The 19,213-nt window shown below is 49.9% G+C and overlaps 1 protein-coding gene across 1 annotated transcript; it reads left to right on the top strand.

The window, feature by feature from the left end:
• Window positions 1–1,686: 1,686 nt before the first annotated feature.
• Ets2 (ETS proto-oncogene 2, transcription factor) lies at window positions 1,687–18,396 on the top strand. The gene is made up of 10 exons (XM_005345150.3): window positions 1,687–1,899; window positions 5,408–5,479; window positions 8,273–8,384; window positions 10,093–10,212; window positions 10,505–10,705; window positions 11,919–12,002; window positions 12,580–12,804; window positions 13,508–13,771; window positions 15,221–15,339; window positions 16,251–18,396. The coding sequence occupies exons 2-10, from the start codon at window positions 5,408–5,410 to the stop codon at window positions 16,464–16,466; spliced, it is 1,413 nt and encodes a 470-aa protein (XP_005345207.1). The 5' UTR covers window positions 1,687–1,899; the 3' UTR covers window positions 16,467–18,396.
• Window positions 18,397–19,213: the final 817 nt, after the last annotated feature.

Raw genomic sequence — 19,213 nt, 5'->3', positions numbered from 1 at the left:
CCATCTCATGTATACAACAGGTTGTGCGTCCTAAAATGCTCACCAAGGAAAGATTGTCATTCTATTATTCAGAGCCTACCTCTACCAAGTTCTCAACCCTGCCAATAAATTCTAGTCCAGGTTCTCCTCAGTAACTAATGAACGTTTAATGACACAGGTGCGGTGACAGTGACAACTTCTTTTGTAGCTTTCTGCTCAGTGTTACCAAGGGCTGCCTTTCAACCCTCAGCTGGAGCAGCCACAAAAGGTCCGCCATCTTGGCTCAAGAAGGCCCTCGGTGACCAAGGAAGACCTTGAGTACTCAGCCACCAGCACCCACAGTCTATGGAGCACATCCTGCTCGGGTACCTGAGCTTAGAGAGGTCTCTCAGTGTGTGTCAAGCTTCTCAGATACGTGGTCAATGCATGGGAATAGGTGGAGGCAGGAAGACACCCTCCTTCAGCCGGAACTGAAGTCCAGACAACTCAGTACCTTCTCCTATGGTTTTAAGAAAAAAGCTAACATATGCTCCTCCATGTCTCCATGGTAATAGACTAGGGACTCTGCATCCATTTATGGAGTTCTTCCTTGACCTGAGTTCTCTGGTCCTGGCCTGAATACACACTGAGAAGCCATGAGGAAATATCAATTCCCTCTGAACACAGCTGTTTTAGCTTAGTGGAGTGGGCTTTGACTCCTGAAAAGGCAATACACCAGAGAGAAATATCAATTGCAACAGTAACTCAATTGGCCGATAACTTCAGATGGGGGTTGCCATGGAAACCAGGAACCCTGAGTACCAGAGAAGCTGGAACCTTCTGCTTCCTTCCCAGTAAGGCTGTCCTTGGAATGTACCAGTCATCAGTCCCATGGCCTTGCCAAAGCTGGACATCTACAATTTCATATCTACGCTAAACTTTTCTACTCAATACTGAACATATACCTGTGCCTACAGAGCGAACACACAGGTTTCCAACCATGGACTAGCCACTTTCCGAAAAAAAGGGGGAATTACCCTATGGCTGGTGGTTTTGATCATGCGTTTGGGAGACCCACGCTGGACTTGGCATGTAGTTGCCCTGATAGACTGGGTAAAGTAGAAGAGGAACAGCAATGCCTTAATGAATTACTGAGTGCTCAACCAAGTTAGCGCTAAGGCTTGGCTCAGCTCTAGGGGGCGCCATCCCTACCGAGGCAGTAGGAGGGGCCTCCCAGAGCCAAGCGGCAACGCCACGTTTTACCCTTCCACTCGCGACTCGGCCACCCGCCCACTTTGCGCCTCCCTAACCCCACGTAAGAGTCTTTTCATGACGGAAGGACCAGAAATAAAAATTCACACGTAGTTCCAAGCACAGGACCGGCTTCACAGCAAAAGCCCAACCACTTAACCTGAGTGCCACCAGCGCTACTAGTTAGGACCTGCGAGCAGCCCTGTGCTGGGGACGCAGGGGGACAGGGCTCTGTTCTGCCCGCCGGACCTCCAGGACACACGGCCCGAGTCGGGTCCCCAGGAGCAGAGGCCAGCAGGCAGGCGACAGCGGGCTGCAAAAGCTCAGCCAAGGCCCCGGGAGGAGCGTGGATCCGCCGATGCCCGCGCACGGGTCTCCTCCCACGCCGGCCTGTAGCTCGCTCCTCCTCCCCGCTCTCCCCGTCACCCCTGCTGTCCCCTCCCCCGGTCCCCTCTGGCCCTCCCCCAGCTCCAGAAGAGCGCGCGGCCAGGGGACCGGGCTGGTTACTTCCTCCACCGCGGAGCTGAGCACGGAGTGGACACCACCTAGCCCCACCAATCCTCGCCATCGCCCCCGGCCCCGCGCTCCCTGATCGGCCCTACGCCCTCGCCTCGCCGGGCCTCGCGCGCCGGGATCACCGCGATCTCCTCTCACAGCCGACCTCCGGCCGGCCCTGCCCGCTGCAACGCGGTAAGAGCGGCCCCGTGCGCGGCGCGACGGTCGGTCCGCGGGAGGGACTCCGCCCGGGGTGGGGTGCGGTGCGGATGGCCCCTGCTCCAGCCGGTCGGTCGGTCGATCGCTCGTCCCAGAGTCGCTCCGGCTGATTCTCACGCACCCAGTGGCCTCGGCGAGGGACCAGGGCACCGGGCAGGGCGTGGGCTGCCCGCTTTTGTTTTGGGGAAACCAGAGCTCGCCTGGTGCGATTCCTGCCTAGGGCGCGCGACTGCGTTTCTCAAAGGGGCTTGGGCCACCCTAAGAGGGTGGCCAAGGTAGCCCCAGATTCGGAGTGACTTGAGTAGGCGAGGCGCTAGGCCTGGGAAGATATGAGGGTGCCCGGCGCCTGAAACACCTGGGAAGCTATGGTTCCCCGGGAGCGTGTCACCTGCTTGGCCAGGTCTGCGCCCCCCACCCTTCCCTTCCTCTCTCGCCTTCCCCAAACCCCTCCAGAGCCCTGAGAAGCCAGCGTCCAAGTGGGGGTGTGCATGGCTGCGTTGCTTTTATTTATTTTTTTCTCCTTAAAGCATATGAATGAAGATGTAACCCGAAGCATTTGGATGTGTATTTAACCTGTTTTATTTATTCATTTATTTATTATTTAATCTCGTAAGACTTGTGCTAACCTGCCCTCAATTTCAGCAGAGCTTAAAATAGTGGTTGACTCGCTACTTATTTAGAAAGTAAAGCGGTGAGCAGTCCTTGTTGGAGACAGGAGTCGCTTAATTCACCAGTTAAGAGATAGACTCGCTCCCTGCGGTGAAAGCTCCGATGCCTTATCTGCCTGCCCACACCGCCGCCCGCCGATCGGGAGATACATCTCAGCGTTGAGCTTTTATTAAAATTCTGAGTAATCTCACAGTACAGTAAATGTGAACACCGTGCGCCCTACAGGGAAATAGTCTCTCATATCTGGAATTAGTCATTCATCTCTCTAAACTGATCACTTTCTAAGCGAAAAGAAACCAACCTTCCAAAGGGTTTGCTCTCTCCAGTTTTACCTCACTACAAACCTGTGCTCTCTTATGTAAGTGGTTACCTGTTCCTATAAGGGCACAGTTGCCGGTGAGACCCTTGCTTTAAAAGTTAGCCACTCTCAGCCATTACGTTTCTGCCGTGTGCTTCTCATCTTCCTATTCTTTTCTGAGTACCAAAGGGTCTAAACTTGAAAATTGATTTATCTAGACTCTTGACTTGTTCCAGGAGGTAGCACGCACATCCAGTAGGACAAATGAACTTAAATTTGATTAGCTGTGTGTCTGCCTGAAGCCATTTAGTAGAGCGCTTTAATTCTATAGGGTTTTTTACAAAACTCATTAAAAGCCGGGCAACAAAGGAACCCTGTTCTGCAGCTGGTAATTACAGCTCTTTATGTGGGAGTGGGAACCTCCCTTTTCTCCTCCTGTTTGTACACAAAAGGCGGGGAAGAGCTTCCTCGCCCTCCACAGCCATTCATCTCGGAAGCTAAAAGTCAGAATTAAGCCCGCAAGTGTCTACATGTTGGTCCTGCAGACCCTGGAGGGACCGTGTGGACGTTTCTGGCGCTCAGATTGGTTTTCTGCTTGAGGCTTGTGTTTAGTCAACGGTTCCAGGGCTGACTCCATCCAAGTGGGCTACAAGTAGTTCTCAGGTGGAGCAGTTCACAGGGCCGGGACAAAAAGATCTGCTTTAATCGTATTTATACCCTCTCTGCTTCGGTGGGATGTGGCAGGGAGGGCCACATTCATGGTCAGGATTTAAGGCTCTGCTCACCTGATGTGCAATCTCCATAGACACCCCAGGAGGAGGGTGGCCCCAGGCCAGTGACTCAGTATCATGGGCCTCAGTTGCCTCAGAGTAAGGAACCTAGACACAGGAGAATTGAGGTGGTGGGACTTGGGGCTTCATTCACACTCTGTCGTGTTGGCATTGTAGGGAATATTGAATCCTTTCATGAGTGTAGCTGAGGTAATATACCAAGGGAGAATCTGAGCAAGCGTGCCCACTGTGAAGACTGGGTAGCCCCTACCCTGACTTCTTCCAGAACTGTTGTTCCTTCCCTGCTCCTTCCTGGGCGGTCCTGAGCTACTTGAACTCAAATCTGCATATCTGAGCTCCCAGCAACCTTCCCCAGGGCCCCTTTCTGCCCTTGTTGCCTTTTATCAAGGTGTGCGTGTGTGCACGTGTGCACACGTGCATACCGGCACATGCACATGAGTGTGTTTAGCAGGAACCTGTTAAGACATCTGCACTGACCATAATGTTGACTATAAATAAAGAGGACACAAGAAAGAACAACGCAAGCTAAATCATTCTTCAAGACTGTGCTAGCTGCTGCCTCTAGTGAGCGCTATCAATTACACACTCGTCTTAGTGAGTGTTTAACAGGTGGGCACACATACAGGAGAGCAAGCGTGGCCCTGGGGTGGCACCAAGGCTGCTGAAGGCGTCTCTTCTGTGACCTGGAGCCTCGGGGGTGGGGAGCTGGTGGCAGGTGCTGATCGTTGGTGGGTGGAAAGGAGGTTCTGCGGCTCTGTTTACCACGCAGAGGGGATCAATGAAGAAGGCCTTCCACGCCTTCTTGGCCGACCCAGAAAAAATAATTTCAGCCCACTGCAAGTCACATTTTTGGTTTTCTCTTCAACGTGCTCAAAACCATCTTAGTAGGTCAAATTGATTTTACTATATTCAGTAAACCTAATGTATTCGGAACATTATATAAGCACAAAGTAAATATTCAAGGTACTGAGACTCTTTCCTTTTCCCTCTAGTTCTTAAGATCTCACATGTACCCTCGCTGCCAGCCGGTCTCCCTCCACAGGTGCCTTGTCCAATGCCAGTAGCCACAATGGCCATCTGGTGGTCAGTCCAGCTCTGGGATAAGCCCCTCTAATTAAAGCAAGGCCTAGCTTCTTGGGGAAATGCAAAACTATGCACATAAAACTGTGCACACAAAGCAGAACAGTTCTGAGATCACACCCTCAGAGGATCTGCGGTGACAAGGGCCATGTGACCCAGGACCACGTGCCTCTGCATGGCTCTGAGAAGAATGGTGGGGAGGAGGTGGTCTGGTTTGACACCCATGGGAGCTTCCAAGGCAGGTGACCCCCCTCCCCCCGCGTGCATGTCTCCCATTGGGTGCCCAGGTTGAACTGACTGCTCTGTGCAGACAGGAGGTGGCGTCTTGTGGCCCTGCCTAGCTTGGCCCAAGCTGTCATCTCAGCTGCCCATAGCTGTGTAGCTGGGACTCAGGGCACAGCCTCCTTGCTCAGCTAACCCAGCGTGTGGGAGCAGCCCCTGGAGTCTCGCACCTAAGTAGAACTCTGTGGAGACCCTCTCATGTTCTCTTTGAGAGCTACTTCATCTAGAGTCCTCTTGAATAATGGTTCCCCATCCAGGCGCCGGACTCCCGTCACCTGAAGCTCGATGCCGCCGCCAGCGTCACCTTTCAAGTGTGCTTCAGTGCTAACCTCTCTGACTCTTGTCTCTTTTGCTTTTATTCAAGATGAATGATTTTGCAATCAAGAACATGGACCAAGTTGCCCCTGTCGCTAACGGTTTTCGAGGGACACTCAAGGTGTGTGCGTCTTAATTAAATTTTCTTGACAATTCTGGAAGTTCCATTAATAAGAGGGAAAAACCTATGTTGAACTGTGTTCCAGAAAAAAAAAAAACAAACTGGTTCTGGCCCCAGGTTTGAAATATAAAAAAAAAAAAAAAAAAACTGGTTCTGGCCCCAGGTTTGAAATATCTTATCTGTGTGGCTCTAGGGACATGGTTTACTTTCTCCAAGCCTTAGTTTTCTGCACTGTAAAATGGGTATCATGCTGTTTGTACCTGTCCCCCAAGATATGAAAGGGGTTCATTTGCGGATGAGGTGGCCGCTACAGGCCATTCATGAGGCTCCCTTCAGATTGGGAAAACAAGGCCCACAATTCTGGAAAACAGCTGGAGAGTCTGTGTCCACCATTTTTTTATGCGCTCAGGAGTTTTTGTGACTGATCAAAAAGGCTAATTAATTTTTTAACTTGTTTACATCCATTTGCTCCCGTGTGCACATACCGTGATAAACATGTCGAGGTCAGGGGACAGTTTGTGGGAGCCAGTGCTCCCCTTCTTCCTTCCGTGTAGGCCCTGGGGAATCAAACTCCAGTCGCCAGGCCTGGCACCAAGTTCTGCCCACTTTACCCACTGATCCAGCTCTCCGTTCCCAGAAGGAATTCAGTTTACAGAGTGAAATGAAAGAGCTGTGAGGTTTCCATCAGGACGGGCTGGACCGCCAGGTTCTAGGGAGCCAGCTCTCTCTGGTACGGCGGCAGCAGGCCTGTTTATACAAACCCCAAACAGATTAAAGATGCAAGGCCTGGCTCCCCTGAGTCAACACTTTTCATGTCACGCCGATGGGACACTCGCAGCATGAGCTGGTAATTTCATGAGTGTTTTGTGTGTGCACACATGTGTGTGTGCATACACACGTATACACACGTGCACGCACGTGTAGTGAAGAAGCCAGCAATGAGTGTCTTTCTCTGTTGCCCTCCACTTTATTTTTTGAGACAGCGTCTCTCACTGAACCTGTTCCTCACCTGCTAGGCAAGACTGGCTAGCTGTCAGGCTCCAGGAGCCTCCTGTCTCCGCTCTCCTAGTGCTAGGATTACAAAACCACAGGACAGTCGCTAGTGCTGGTTCTTGCCTTCCCCTTATTTGAGGCAGGGTTCCTTGTCCTCTGCCTTGTACACAGAAGCTTCTGGTCCCGAGCTTCTGGGGACTGTCCTGTCTGCTGCCCCTCTTCTTAGCACACTTGTCCAGCCTCATGTGGGTTCTGGGGATCCCGAGTCATGTCCCCTAGCTTGCCCAGCAAATACTTTTTCTGTTGAGCCATTCCCCCAGCTCCCTAAACCTTTTTTAAGTTATGTGTCTGGTGCAGGCTCCAGGGGCAGAGCCTGGCACCCATTACAGTGAAGTCACCAAACCCTGGTGCACTTTCTTGTTTGGTTCGGTCATGTGTCTTCAGCACGGCATAAAAGGCACAAGGAAATGTGGCAGAGCTGAGGCCACATACACCCCTCAGAAAAAGCCCTTCTGTCAACGGAAAGAACTTGCTGATGTCCGGATTCGGAGAAGGCATTCGCCAGAGACTATGTTGAAATGCGTAGCAAGGCTTTGCATTGTTCTGGGACTTCCTGGTTTTAAAAAAAGAACTTCCAGAAAGATACTTCCTAGAGGCCCGGGCAATATTTGGGAGGGGGCAGTTTTTTGTTAGACATCTATTTAACATTTCACCAAAGTCAACCCCTTGTAAAGTCCCTGATAGGTCCAGTTGCCTGCCTGCCTAGGTCTTTGGCATCTTGGGGGCTTGGAGATTGAGGGCTGGGGCTGGCAGCCTGCCCTCTTGTGCAACACATCCTTCGCTCTTCTGCATTTCTGAAATGAAGGCACAGTGCTGAGCTGATTTTATTTGTAAATGTGTTACACATTTATTTGCCCATGATGCAACACACGGGTCATCGTGTTACACACGATGTGGGATTTCCAGATTATGTTGGGAAATGGAACTTTTCTTCATGTTTCCTAAACGAGCTGGGCAGGGGTGGGTCACCTTGGTTGGGTGCTTATTCGTGCCCCTCCCATGCAGGGCTGCTGTTTTTCATAAATGCTGCGTGTGTGAGATCATGTAGCCATCGATGGTTTCCAGGGCTTGTCTTTACGTGTGTATCCGATGCTTCCCGAAAGATGCTTTGGAAAGTCTCTCTGTAGTTGGTTTGAAGTTTCTTTTCTATAGTCTTTTTTTAATTTTATCATGGAAAACATTAAGGGCTTTATTATTTTTCACAGATTACTGTTATCTGAGCCACTGGAGTGCTGAAGGGCTTCCCTCATTTCACTTAAAGTGGTAGATACTTCAAAGTAACTGTCCAAAGATAAGAGCAGCTTACTATTGCTTCAGCTCCCCAGGTCCTTCCAGCCTTCCATTTTTGTTTGAAGTGTATTTGCTTTTTCTTTTCCTATACGCCCAGTCTGGCGAGCTGGGGGCTGGTCTTCTTTGAAGACCCTCTCAGTATGGTCCTAAGGTTCTGCTGCTTCTCACTGTGCTTACTTTATTATTTTAAGTTGGCTATGCCGCTGGAAGAACCTCCCAGGCCATCTGACCCTGTCCTATTAATTAAAGAATCTAGGGTGAGATAGGATTGTTTGGATTACTTTGAACTTCAGAGGAAGCGTGCTGCCAGCACCGAGAGGCCACCGGCTGGTGTTGCTTTAGAACAGCTGATGTCATTGGGACCTGTCGTAAGGTTACTGTGGATCACTAAGAAAGCGTATCATCAAATGAGTTCATGCTACATCTCTTTCTCGTCCCTGTGTTTTGCAGCGCCAGCCAGCCTTTGACACCTTTGACGGTTCTCTGTTTGCCATGTTCCCCTCTCTCAGTGAAGAGCAGACACTCCAAGAAGTGCCCACGGGCTTGGATTCTGTCTCCCATGGTAATGTGTTCCTCCTAACCTAGCGGAGAGGATGCACGGCTTCCCTCAGTAGCTGGGTTAATAAAGGCATGATCAGTTAGCAAAGACAGATCACTCTGCAGCCAGAAATGCTGATAGTTTGGGTGTAGACGGTCTGATAGAAGTCTTCTCCGAGGGCCTGGGAGAAGGCAGCTTTCCTCCTGTGTGAGTAAACCGGTCATTCCTCACACGGTGCCCCCAGTGAACTAAGGAACTCTGGGAATTCCACTTGAAGCGTTTTCAAACACTTCCTCATCTCCCTGGTGTCTTCTTCTTATAGAAGGCAGTGGACATTGAAATGTGACCCAGCTTCTAATGCTCAGTTCACCTTTCTAGTTAAGACACACACACACACACACACACACACACACACACACACACACACACACACACACACTCTTTCCCTTTGAGTTTTGGGACTACAAACTACTCTTACTCATCTTAACCCTTTGTATTCTGGTAGTAGTTCTCACTGCCGTTCTTTACTCTTCTCAAAGGGCTAGCATGTTCAATACGTCTCTACGATTACTTCATAGAGTTATTGGCTGGACGCATTCCAGACTGATGTGTCATATGAAGTGGGTGCTGGAAAACACGGCCCAGAAAGATCTGTCAAAGCGCTTGTGCTTTCGTAAGCACGGTGTCGTCTGGCCATCACTTGTCGTTCCTGAAATGTCTGAGAGCGTCAGAGAAGACTTTTTTTCAAAGATGTTAGGGGCGTGCCTGTTTCACAGTGCAGAGTGCTGTCTGAGCCCAGCTTGCCCAGTTTCCTTTGCTGTCTGCTCAGCTTGATGGACACAGCTCCCACTTCGAACACTCCCAGCCACGGAAGGCAGCCAGGGACTGTCCCACCTGCCGCATTGCCGTATGCCTTGTCTTCTTCAAAGGCCACACTCAAGAGCCATGTGAAAGTTACCAAAAAAGTAAAATCTCATGTTTTGAATACTTCTGACAGTTTTATGCCGTGTTCCTAGCTGTCCTTGACTATGTACAGGACCCAGGCTGCAAGGTTGGACACATCTGAAGCCTTCTGAACAAAATCCATACAATTTAAAGTGTTTAAATATGACTTATGTAGAGGTGGTGTCAGTGTGTCCTTGCTTTATAAAGCTTTGAAAAAAACAATACTTGATTTTTATTTTAAAAGTTTGACACACACACACACCCCAGGGACTTTGCCAGGCTGGCTCGGAACTCATTATGTATCTCAGATACTCTCATTTTCCTCCTGTGTCTGTCTCCCAAATGCTGGAATTACAGCTGTGTACCACCAAACTCATTTTTACTCTGGATTTTTCTTTTTGTAAGTGGAATTCTAAGAAACATAATTGGTTTTGGTTCTTAATGCCATTGCTTACTTTTTTAAAAGAAAAAAATACTGTGTCAAGTTATGCTTTTGGAAGCTTTTTTTATATCTCTCATTATTGTAACAGAGTATACTTTAAAAAAAATCTTTCCTTGTTGCTTTTGGAGGGTTTTTTTTGGGGGGGGGGCAATACTGGGTATGGAACTCAGGCCTCCTGCATGCTAGGTGAATGCAAGCATCGAGTTACACCTCAGCCCCACAGCTGTATGCCGTTAAGGAATTCGTTCTAGATTTGTGATCACAGTTCTCAGAAGACCGGGGCTTATCCTAAGCTTCTGTTGACATTGCCACCCTGGTCTTGACATCCCTGTGTTCTCTGTCTAGACTCAGCCACCTGCGAACTGCCTTTACTCACGCCCTGCAGCAAGGCGGTGATGAGCCAAGCCTTAAAAGCCACCTTCAATGGCTTCCACAAGGAGCAGCGGCGTCTTGGCATTCCCAAAAGTAAGTGCTGGACTTGGAGGCTGGGGAGTCCCCGGAAGACAGGGGTGGAATGGTTTGGCTGGGTCTGCCTTTAGGATGCTCTTGGTAGGAAGAATGTAGGAAGAGTGTACCTGCCCTGGCCTGTGGCCTGCTGCACCCCTATCCTGCACTCATCAAACGCCAAGCGTCACTGGTGTCTTAGAACATGCCTGGGTCGCCGCATGGTGACGTCTCATCATTTCGTGGGTTTGGAGCTGCCTCCCTGCCTCCCAGCTGTTCACCCGCATTGTCCTTTCTCACCCTCCCTGCACAGACCCCTGGCTCTGGAGCGAGCAGCAGGTGTGTCAGTGGCTACTCTGGGCCACCAATGAGTTCAGCCTGGTGAACGTGAACCTGCAACGGTTTGGCATGAATGGCCAGATGCTGTGTAACCTTGGCAAGGAGCGTTTTCTGGAGCTGGCACCCGACTTTGTGGGTGACATCCTCTGGGAACATCTGGAGCAGATGATCAAAGGTAAGGCTGGACTTGGGGAGGCGGGGACCCAGATGGAGGAAGGCGTGCCCTTCCACCTCAGGCTGCCCAGTGGTCAGAGTCCATTGCTTCAGAACACCCCCAAGAGTCAAACGGGGAGGTGCTGATGGGTCTTCATTCCACGGAGGGAAGTGTGTGTGCTGTCTGTGCCAGGTGTAGCCACGAGGCAATAGCCTGAGTCACCAAATTGCCGGTTGCTGCTAGGCTGCGCTGGTTGTGCCAGCTCAGAGCACCTTGGATATGTAGGCCAGCCAGAGAGCCGGGTGGGTGAGCTCACTGGAAGAGCCAAGAGAGACAGTGTTGACAGTGTAAGGTGGCGTACACAGGTCGTGGATTTTGTAGGAAACTTGCTGTAGTCCACTGAGGATTTTGGAGCTCACACCATAACTGATCAACTCGTAAACACACTGAAATGTTGAGAAAAAGCCCTGAACTCAGGAATCTCATCTTGTCTCAGAACTCAAAGATCACCAAACCTTCTTAAAAGATACCTGGGTTTAAATGAGGGACAGTTCTTTATTTAAAAAGCCAAAAGAGTCAGAAAATGGTTGGCGTCCTAGGTAAACACATCTGCTTTCAACGTATAAACTCAGAATCTCATTTGGGTTCTGTTGCCAGTCTGGTTTAGTTATTGCTTCCTAGAGCCGAGGAAACTGACTTTAAAGAAGCCCTGATTCTTTGGGAACATGGACTGGTCTCACCCAGCGTGTCTCTGGGCAGCCATTTATATGACAGGTCTGTTCAGCATGTGCATTTGTGTAGCGTGGCTTCACGGGATGGGGTTTGTGATGGCGTGTTCCTCGTAAGGGTACTTCCACAGAACGCGGACTGCTTGCCCTGTGGACCTCACGACACCCCAAACTAACCTACAGAGGATGTTCAGCCTCTCGGGGGTAGGCACCGAGGCCATTTCCTTCACCCACTGTTTTCCAGCCCCACAACAGATGGTTTTTTATAAACATAGGCGTGAAATGGATACACAAACTGGACCTTCCTAGACAGTGGCGTCATTGATTTTGGAAAACTTATCCCAGATTATTAGAAAAATATATTGTAATTAAAAAAAAGACACATAAGGGTGTTGAAATCAAATGAGCAAGGTCATTCCAATATCCACAAAACAGGAGCTTGGAAGTACTGCAGTTCTTGCGGAGTCTTTAAACTGGGTTTCATGTCTTCTGCGTCTGTTTTTCAGAGAACCAAGAAAAGACAGAAGACCAATATGAAGAAAACTCACACCTCAATGCGGTCCCTCATTGGATCAGCAGCAATACATTAGGTCAGTCACGTGACCTTTTCCTAAAAGCTCTGGTTTTCGCCTTTCAAGCCCCTCAGGTAGCCCAGCCCTCTTCCTGTGATGCTACACATGGATATCGCTCGACTAAGCAGCTGCAACATGGTAGATCCATGTGAAATGCGTAAAGCAATCTAAGACTCTGACTCATCTAGACTAACTCAGAGGTCGTAAAATGAAACCAAAAGTATAAACTCTTCCTTGATGAGTTAGGATACTGTTTATATATTGAGGTGACCACTGATACGCTGACCAGTTCAAGTGGAAAATTAACTTCACCTGCTTCTTGCGTTTTTCATGTGGCCACAGGAAATCTTAGCCTTGCTTAAGAGGCTCATATAATCTCTAGGAGTCAACACTGCTCAAGGCCACTTTAACCATAAAGAAGAAAAAGAAGTCAGGAGATGCTAATGTAGTATAGCAATGCAGTTGCTGTGCTCTGAATGGAGACACCTGTCTTGAAACAGGGTCTCCTGCGGGTGGCTCACAGGGTCAGGTGTGGGGCTAGCTGTCGTGATGTTGGCTTTAACAACTCTGCCATCCATCCCGTCCTTGTGTTCAGGCTTTGGCATGGAACAGGCTCCATATGGAATGCAGACACAGAACTACCCCAAAGACAGCCTCCTGGACAGCATGTGCCCACCATCGGCGACACCTGCCACTCTCGGCTCTGAGCAGGAGTTCCAGATGTTGCCCAAGTCTCGGCTCAATACCGTCAGTGTCAATTACTGCTCCATCGGCCAGGACTTCCCTGCTGGCAACTTGAATTTGCTCGCCAACAGCTCTGGTAAGAGAACGTTCTAGCGTAAGGTTGTTGTTGGTTTGTCCTGGAAGCTGTCAGTATGAGAGACGCTTGGTTAAGGGCATTCTGTCTTCTGCCACCAGAGAAGGTTAAAAGACAGGGTCATCTTCCATGTGACTTTCCAATAAAGCACAACCTGTTTGAGCCAGGTTCTGTAGGTATCCAGTGAGCAATACTGAATAGCTTAACAGCCTTAAGCTAATTTCCTCACAGTGGAGTTACTCTGTTGGGACACAGGAATGTGTCAGATTCCTGTTTAAGGGTATAGCAGACACAGTCCACACATCTCAGGGTGTCCATCTGGTTGAATTAAGACAGCTGTGTACACCTGTGTTACAGCCATCTGCGTGGAGATAGAAGCTTCACGCGGATGGGCCCCTGCTAGCTGATTTCTTCGGGGTTTGTCTTTTACCAGCCATTGTGACTTAGCTTTTTTTCATGGCTATATAGTGTTCTATATTTTATCCATGCTTCTGTTGGAGGAAGGTGTCCTAAGAAGTTAGCACCTTTGTTGAAGAGTGCTTGGAAGGGTCTGGGTGATGTGGTACCTGGTGTGTATATCGTTCTGGGGCTCGCTGACCGTGTTTGCATGGATTGGTACCCAGATGCACCTGAATTGGTGATCCAGGGGCCCAGGCCTCTCGCGTCTCAGAGGAGGTCTCAGCATGTGTTTGGTTGCTGTCACCAGGGAAAGCCAAGGACCATGACTCCACGGAGAACGGTGCGGACAGCTTCGAGAGCTCCGACTCACTGCTGCGCTCCTGGAACAGCCAGTCGTCTCTACTGGATGTGCAGCGGGTACCGTCCTTCGAGAGCTTTGAGGAGGACTGTAGCCAGCCACTGTGCCTCAGCAAACCAACCATGTCCTTCAAAGATTACATCCAAGAGAGGAGTGACCCCGTCGAGCAAGGCAAACCAGTTATTCCTGCGGCAGTGCTGGCTGGCTTCACCGGTGAGTGTGCACTCAGGGTCCCAGCCAGCTCCTGTGTGGCTGCGGTGGCTGCCGCGTTGCCGTGACAATCTTCCGCACTCAGAGGCTCCCTGTATCCAAGTCCCACGAGACCAGGCTTGCAGGAGTTTTCATGATCGGGTCTCGGGGTGGGAGAAGATACCAGGTCACACCCTCTCCCTGGAACAGGAGGTGGAGGGGTAGGAGAGGGGACAGACGGACAGACTGGTCCTGGCTCTGACTCACACTCTGGATCTCTAGGAATGTAAACTGGCCTGGGGAAGGGCGGGAGCTGGCTCACGGCTTACCGGCACTATTTACCTCTCCCTTGGCCTCCAAAACCATCCCAGAGAAGGGGAGAGCTCTTCTAGACAGAGAAAGAGTCTTAAAGCTGTTTTTAGAACCAGACAGTTTCAAAACTGGGGCAAAAATACCAAGAATGTTCATTTTTCACCACTTCAGAGGCCTTTAAATAGACCTCTCTTCATATCTTTTCATATGCTGGCCATAAGGAGCCACCGTGGATTTAAAAAACTTTAATTTTAAAACTATAAGATGAAAGTGAGAATGTGTGGATTTTTTTTTTCATTGCCAAATGGCTATGTATATGTATAAAGACTCACAAAGGGGTTTGACCCTAAGGCCTGTCCTAAGGGAACCCGAGGACAGCTAAGGAAACTGCACAGCATTAGGAGTGTCTGCCTGGATGGCAATGGTAGAGGACTGTGTGTCGTCTAGCCCAGCCTGTGGCCAGAGGTGTTACCGTGGGTAGTGTGGTAACCCAAGTGGAGAGTCAGTTCAGAGGTGGCCCGAGTGGCCGTTGAAGTGAGTAGGCTCAGTCTGGTTCCGTCCGAGGTCTTTCCGAGCTTCCCAAAAGCCTTTTCCTGTTTGCAGGCAAGGTGACCTCAGCTTCCCTAGACTGTGATGGGGACCCAGGAAAAGTGGCTGTCCTGAGTACATCCTTAAGAAAGACAGCGCTGCAGCCAGCGTCTCTCTCAAGGGGTGCTTTTGAGTTCCCGCGGAGCAGAGATAGATGGTTGCCAGTATAGGTCACCCCATGGGTGTGTTTGTGTACCCCACGAAAGTTTGCTGTGGTCCTGAGAGCCATGCTTGTCATGAAATGATCCTTGAGTGTCCACCCCAGCCCTGCTGGGTGTTTATAGAAATAAACGTCTAAGGTTCTTTACTAGAAAGCATTAAACAGCAGGAGGATTGGTGCTGATGGTGATTGCTAGCCCTGAATCCTCCTCCTGGGGGAACAATCACAGCAGCCTAGGAAGAGCCATGCCTCAGCCATCCTGCTGGAGGAAGGGGAGGCCACTGTGGCTTCTGCACGTTAAAGTATTTCCCTGAGGCCCCAGCTGCTCATCACAACAATGCCCGGTGGGGTCCATGTTCTCAAGATAGCCTGGTCACCGGGAGGGTCAGTAACCTGCCTCTCTTTGTCCCCAGGAAGTGGACCAATCCAGCTGTGGCAGTTTCTTCTGGAGCTGCTCTCTGATAAGTCCTGTCAATCATTCATCAGTTGGACAGGAGACGGATGGGAGTTCAAGCTTGCTGACCCTGATGAGGTATGGCCACTTGCACACTCAACCCCAGTCCATCACCTTGGGCTCTAAAGGCGACCCTGGGCACAAAGGAAGTCAGTCAACAGAGCCAGTGAGAACGCTCCCCTGACCACAAGTTCCCTGGCTGTGGGGATAGCTGAACTGAAGCCACGGCCTTGTTGATGCACGGGCCTGGTGTCCTTTGGGCAGCGCCCTCCCTCTGTGGACACTGTCTGTTGGAGGCTGGTTACCTTCAGTAAGTTCTGGAGGGAGTTCCCCTTTGTCCCAAGTTGGACAGGGCACATAGCAGCCAGGCAGCCTTCAGGGCTGGCCTGGGGCCCTCTGCGGGAGATAGCTTTGGTAGGCATGATGCCAGCGATATAGGTAATGTAATCTGTCGCCCTCTCCGCGTCTAGGGAAATAAGCATGTCTCACGGGCCAGGATAGGTGCATCAGCCGTCATATGACTTCAAATGTGTCTCAGTTGGCAGAGTGGCTGCCTAGCTTGCTCACAGCCGTGGCTTCCATCCCCAGCCCCACATAAACCAGGTGTGATGGCTCATGCCTGTCTGTTGTCAGAGCGTGGAAGTGGAGGCTGGAGGGTGAGTGGCCAGTCTGGGATATGCGAGCCTCTGGCGTTTTAAAGGGGGGTGGGTGTTGGAATAAGAGTTATGGAGGGTGACTGACAGCACTTGTCCCTGTGTGAGGGACCCCTGGTTCCAAATGGCTGGCCCAGGAGGCTTTGCTGAACTGGGGCTGGGGGCAGAGACAGCGTCATCACTGACCCCTGTCCGGTGAAGCGTCTGCGCACATTTAAAGCGACCCGGACAAGTCCCTGTGACCTAAGGTCTCTAGGGTGAGCATCCATGGCCAGGGCAGCCAGTCACGGCTCAAGAGTGGACCCCGATGACTCTGACCTTTCTGTCTTCCCAAAGGTGGCTCGCCGGTGGGGAAAGAGGAAAAACAAACCAAAGATGAACTACGAGAAGCTGAGCCGGGGCCTGCGCTACTACTATGACAAAAACATCATCCACAAGACGTCAGGGAAACGTTACGTGTACCGCTTCGTATGTGACCTGCAGAACTTGCTGGGGTTCACCCCCGAGGAACTGCATGCCATCCTGGGTGTCCAGCCCGATACAGAAGACTGAAGTCCCTGGGACGACCCTGAGCTGGCCCCGGGGCCCGGGGACTGAGTGGGAAGTCCGTCCTGACCCACTGCTCCAAAGACCCATGGGAGGGCAGGATGGGACCCCTCTGGGAGTCGCCAAGCAACAGTGGCCTTCTTTCATCCCTTGCCTCTTCCACAAGGCCAACTCCCCAGTGGTGGAGGGGGCATGGCCTCTCTGTCCTTAGCGAGACCTGGAAGGGAAGACGTTCTGGGGAGCCACCGGAGCACCCAGGCTGTGTGTTTATCACAATCCTCGCGGCTGTTTGAGGTGCTCCAGGGAGCCAGCGTGTGGTGGACGCAGAGACATTGAAAAACATTGTTTTTCCTTTGGCCTTTTGCCACCAGGAGTAGCAAATGCAAGAGCCACCTCCTCTTGAGAGCGGGCTAGGCGGGTGGTGGAGCGCAGTGATTGCTCCGGTTCAGAAGTCAGTTTGTACATATTCTTGTATCTTATATAATGTCGAATCCGCCAACAGTTCTATTTAACAGAAATTGTATATTGTATTTAAAGTAATTATCACTGTTTGAAAGAATGTGATACCTGCTAGGTTATCTTTCTTTTTTTTTTTTTCCACTAGCACATAGATAGGAATATTCTTTTACAGAGATTTAGTCTCTCAGGGGCCGACTGAGAGAATTGTGATAAACTGTTTTCATTTGATTTTCCAACAGGAATGGGGTCCGAGGAATGACCCCTGATTTTTATTTTTGTTGTTTTTTGTTGTCGTTGTTGTTTTGGTTCTGACTTGCTCATTATCTGGCCAGAACTTTGTATATTGGGATTTTTTTTTATAAGAAATCTAATGTTATTATTTGAGGGTGCCTCAGGCCTCTCCACTTCCTCCTGGGCTGTAAAGTAAGAGCTGAAAAGCAGTATTTTTCTTGACAAATGGCACATGTTTTCCACTTCTCTGCATGCCTTAAGACGGTTTATACACAAATGTATTTTATTTTTTGGCGTAACGGTGTTTTCCAGGCATCTCCCCCTCCCCCCAGCCAGCCGTTTCCTTCCTTCGCCCCAGGGTATTCTGTGTGGCTCCAATAAGAAGCCTATTTTTGGAAATATATGACTCCTTTTCAGAGATCAGAAGGGATTTATGTAGCAGCTATTTTTACTGCAAAAGTAACTCACTGGAAAAAAAATGTAATTTGTACGAAAGCTTTATTTTTATCTTAGCTCATGTAAAGGGAACTGTGCCGGGCAGTGCTGAGGGCACCCGGAGGGGATCTTCCATGGCCTTGACCTTAAATGAAGCATGGCGCTCCCTGTCTCGCTGGCCTGCCATGTGTCTTACCATCTGGGTTGCATGTTCTTCTTCCTGCTCTGTGTCCTCAGAGAGTTTGCTCCTCTTGTTTCCTTGGCCATGGATACCCAGAAGCCCAGACAGGGCAAGCAAGATGGGAAAAGGTGTGGAGCCGTTTCTGTGATGTTCTTATCTGGTGAGGAGCTCACCATGACGCTGCACACCTTCCTCCAGGCTTCGCCACTTGCCAGCAGAGTGGCCTCGGGGCCAGCAGGTGATACTGATAGAGAGACCTCGCAATGGACACAAGACCATCTGGGTACCTGCTGTGCCAGTCCTGGGAGTCCTAGCCTGCAAGCCCAGAAATAAGCAAAGGATGCCTTTCAAAGGGGCCTGTGTGTCCCTGGGACATGTGTCTATAATATGAACAGACGTGGGTCTGGGGACATGCTTTTGTAAAAGCTTAGCCATCACTCAGTTTATATGCAGTTGAGCCACGTGAAATTGCCAAGTTTAGCCTGAGTTTTGTCAGCCAAGATGGCGGCTTTACATGGTTGAACCTAACAGTTATGGAAGTCCTTGGAAGACTTTGACGTGGTCTTAAGTATAAAGGTTTTGTAATCTGGCCTTTTCTTCCTCAAATAATAAAGTATTTGGTTTAGCCAATGCCTCCTTGTAATGTTGGCTCCTTGGAATATTTTTCCTTCTCAGTCCCGACACAGAGGAGGTACATGAGAATTTGAACCCATTCTGGACCCTCATCTGTGTGGCCTCCAAGTCCAGTCTACAGCTCATTGACCTGGAAACAAGATAGGACCCATTGAGGCCCTCCCCAAGGAATTAGAATACAAATGTTTCATGTGAAAACTTACCTAGGAAAGGATTGGGATAGAAAGGTTGGCCTTGGCTTCATCAGAAGTTTAGAGAGGGAAGAGGACGCTTGTGTGAAATGTTAGAATATGAGGTTGAGGCATCGTTGTTGTTTGAGATCCACAGCTTCATTCTCCTCACTAGGATTCTGATAGTGGTAAGACAACAAGATGGCTCATGGTCACAGAATACATGCCCCAGAATATTTCCACACTCCAGAATCCACAAGTATATACGAAAAAGCAGACCACACCCGGGTCTCACAATTGTAAGTTTCCTATGATTGCACATCTCTTCGATGCTTGGGCTCTTGTGTCTTGTTAGTCAGGCCTAACAGATTCATAACCAAATTAAGGAGGAGCATTCAATGACTGTGTCAGATATTGTGGATGCTTTCTATGATAATGCAACAAACACGTGTGTGGTAACAAGAGGAGAGGTGAGCTGTGATTGGGTGTAACCGTACAATATGCTTCCAGTTACATCAGTCTATTCTGGATCCCTGCCCATAAGTAATTTTGTAGCCTGCATTGGTTATTTGGAAAAACCCTTCAGATGATAACACAGTTTAGTGGACACTGTCAAAGGGTTACTGGACTTAATGCCGCTGCCC

This window comes from Microtus ochrogaster, chromosome 2 (assembly GCF_000317375.1).
Source record: "Microtus ochrogaster isolate Prairie Vole_2 chromosome 2, MicOch1.0, whole genome shotgun sequence".
NCBI classification, from domain to species: Eukaryota; Metazoa; Chordata; class Mammalia; order Rodentia; family Cricetidae; genus Microtus; species Microtus ochrogaster.
The sequence above is the reverse complement of the archived record's forward strand: the minus strand, read 5'-3'. Positions and strand labels throughout refer to the sequence as shown.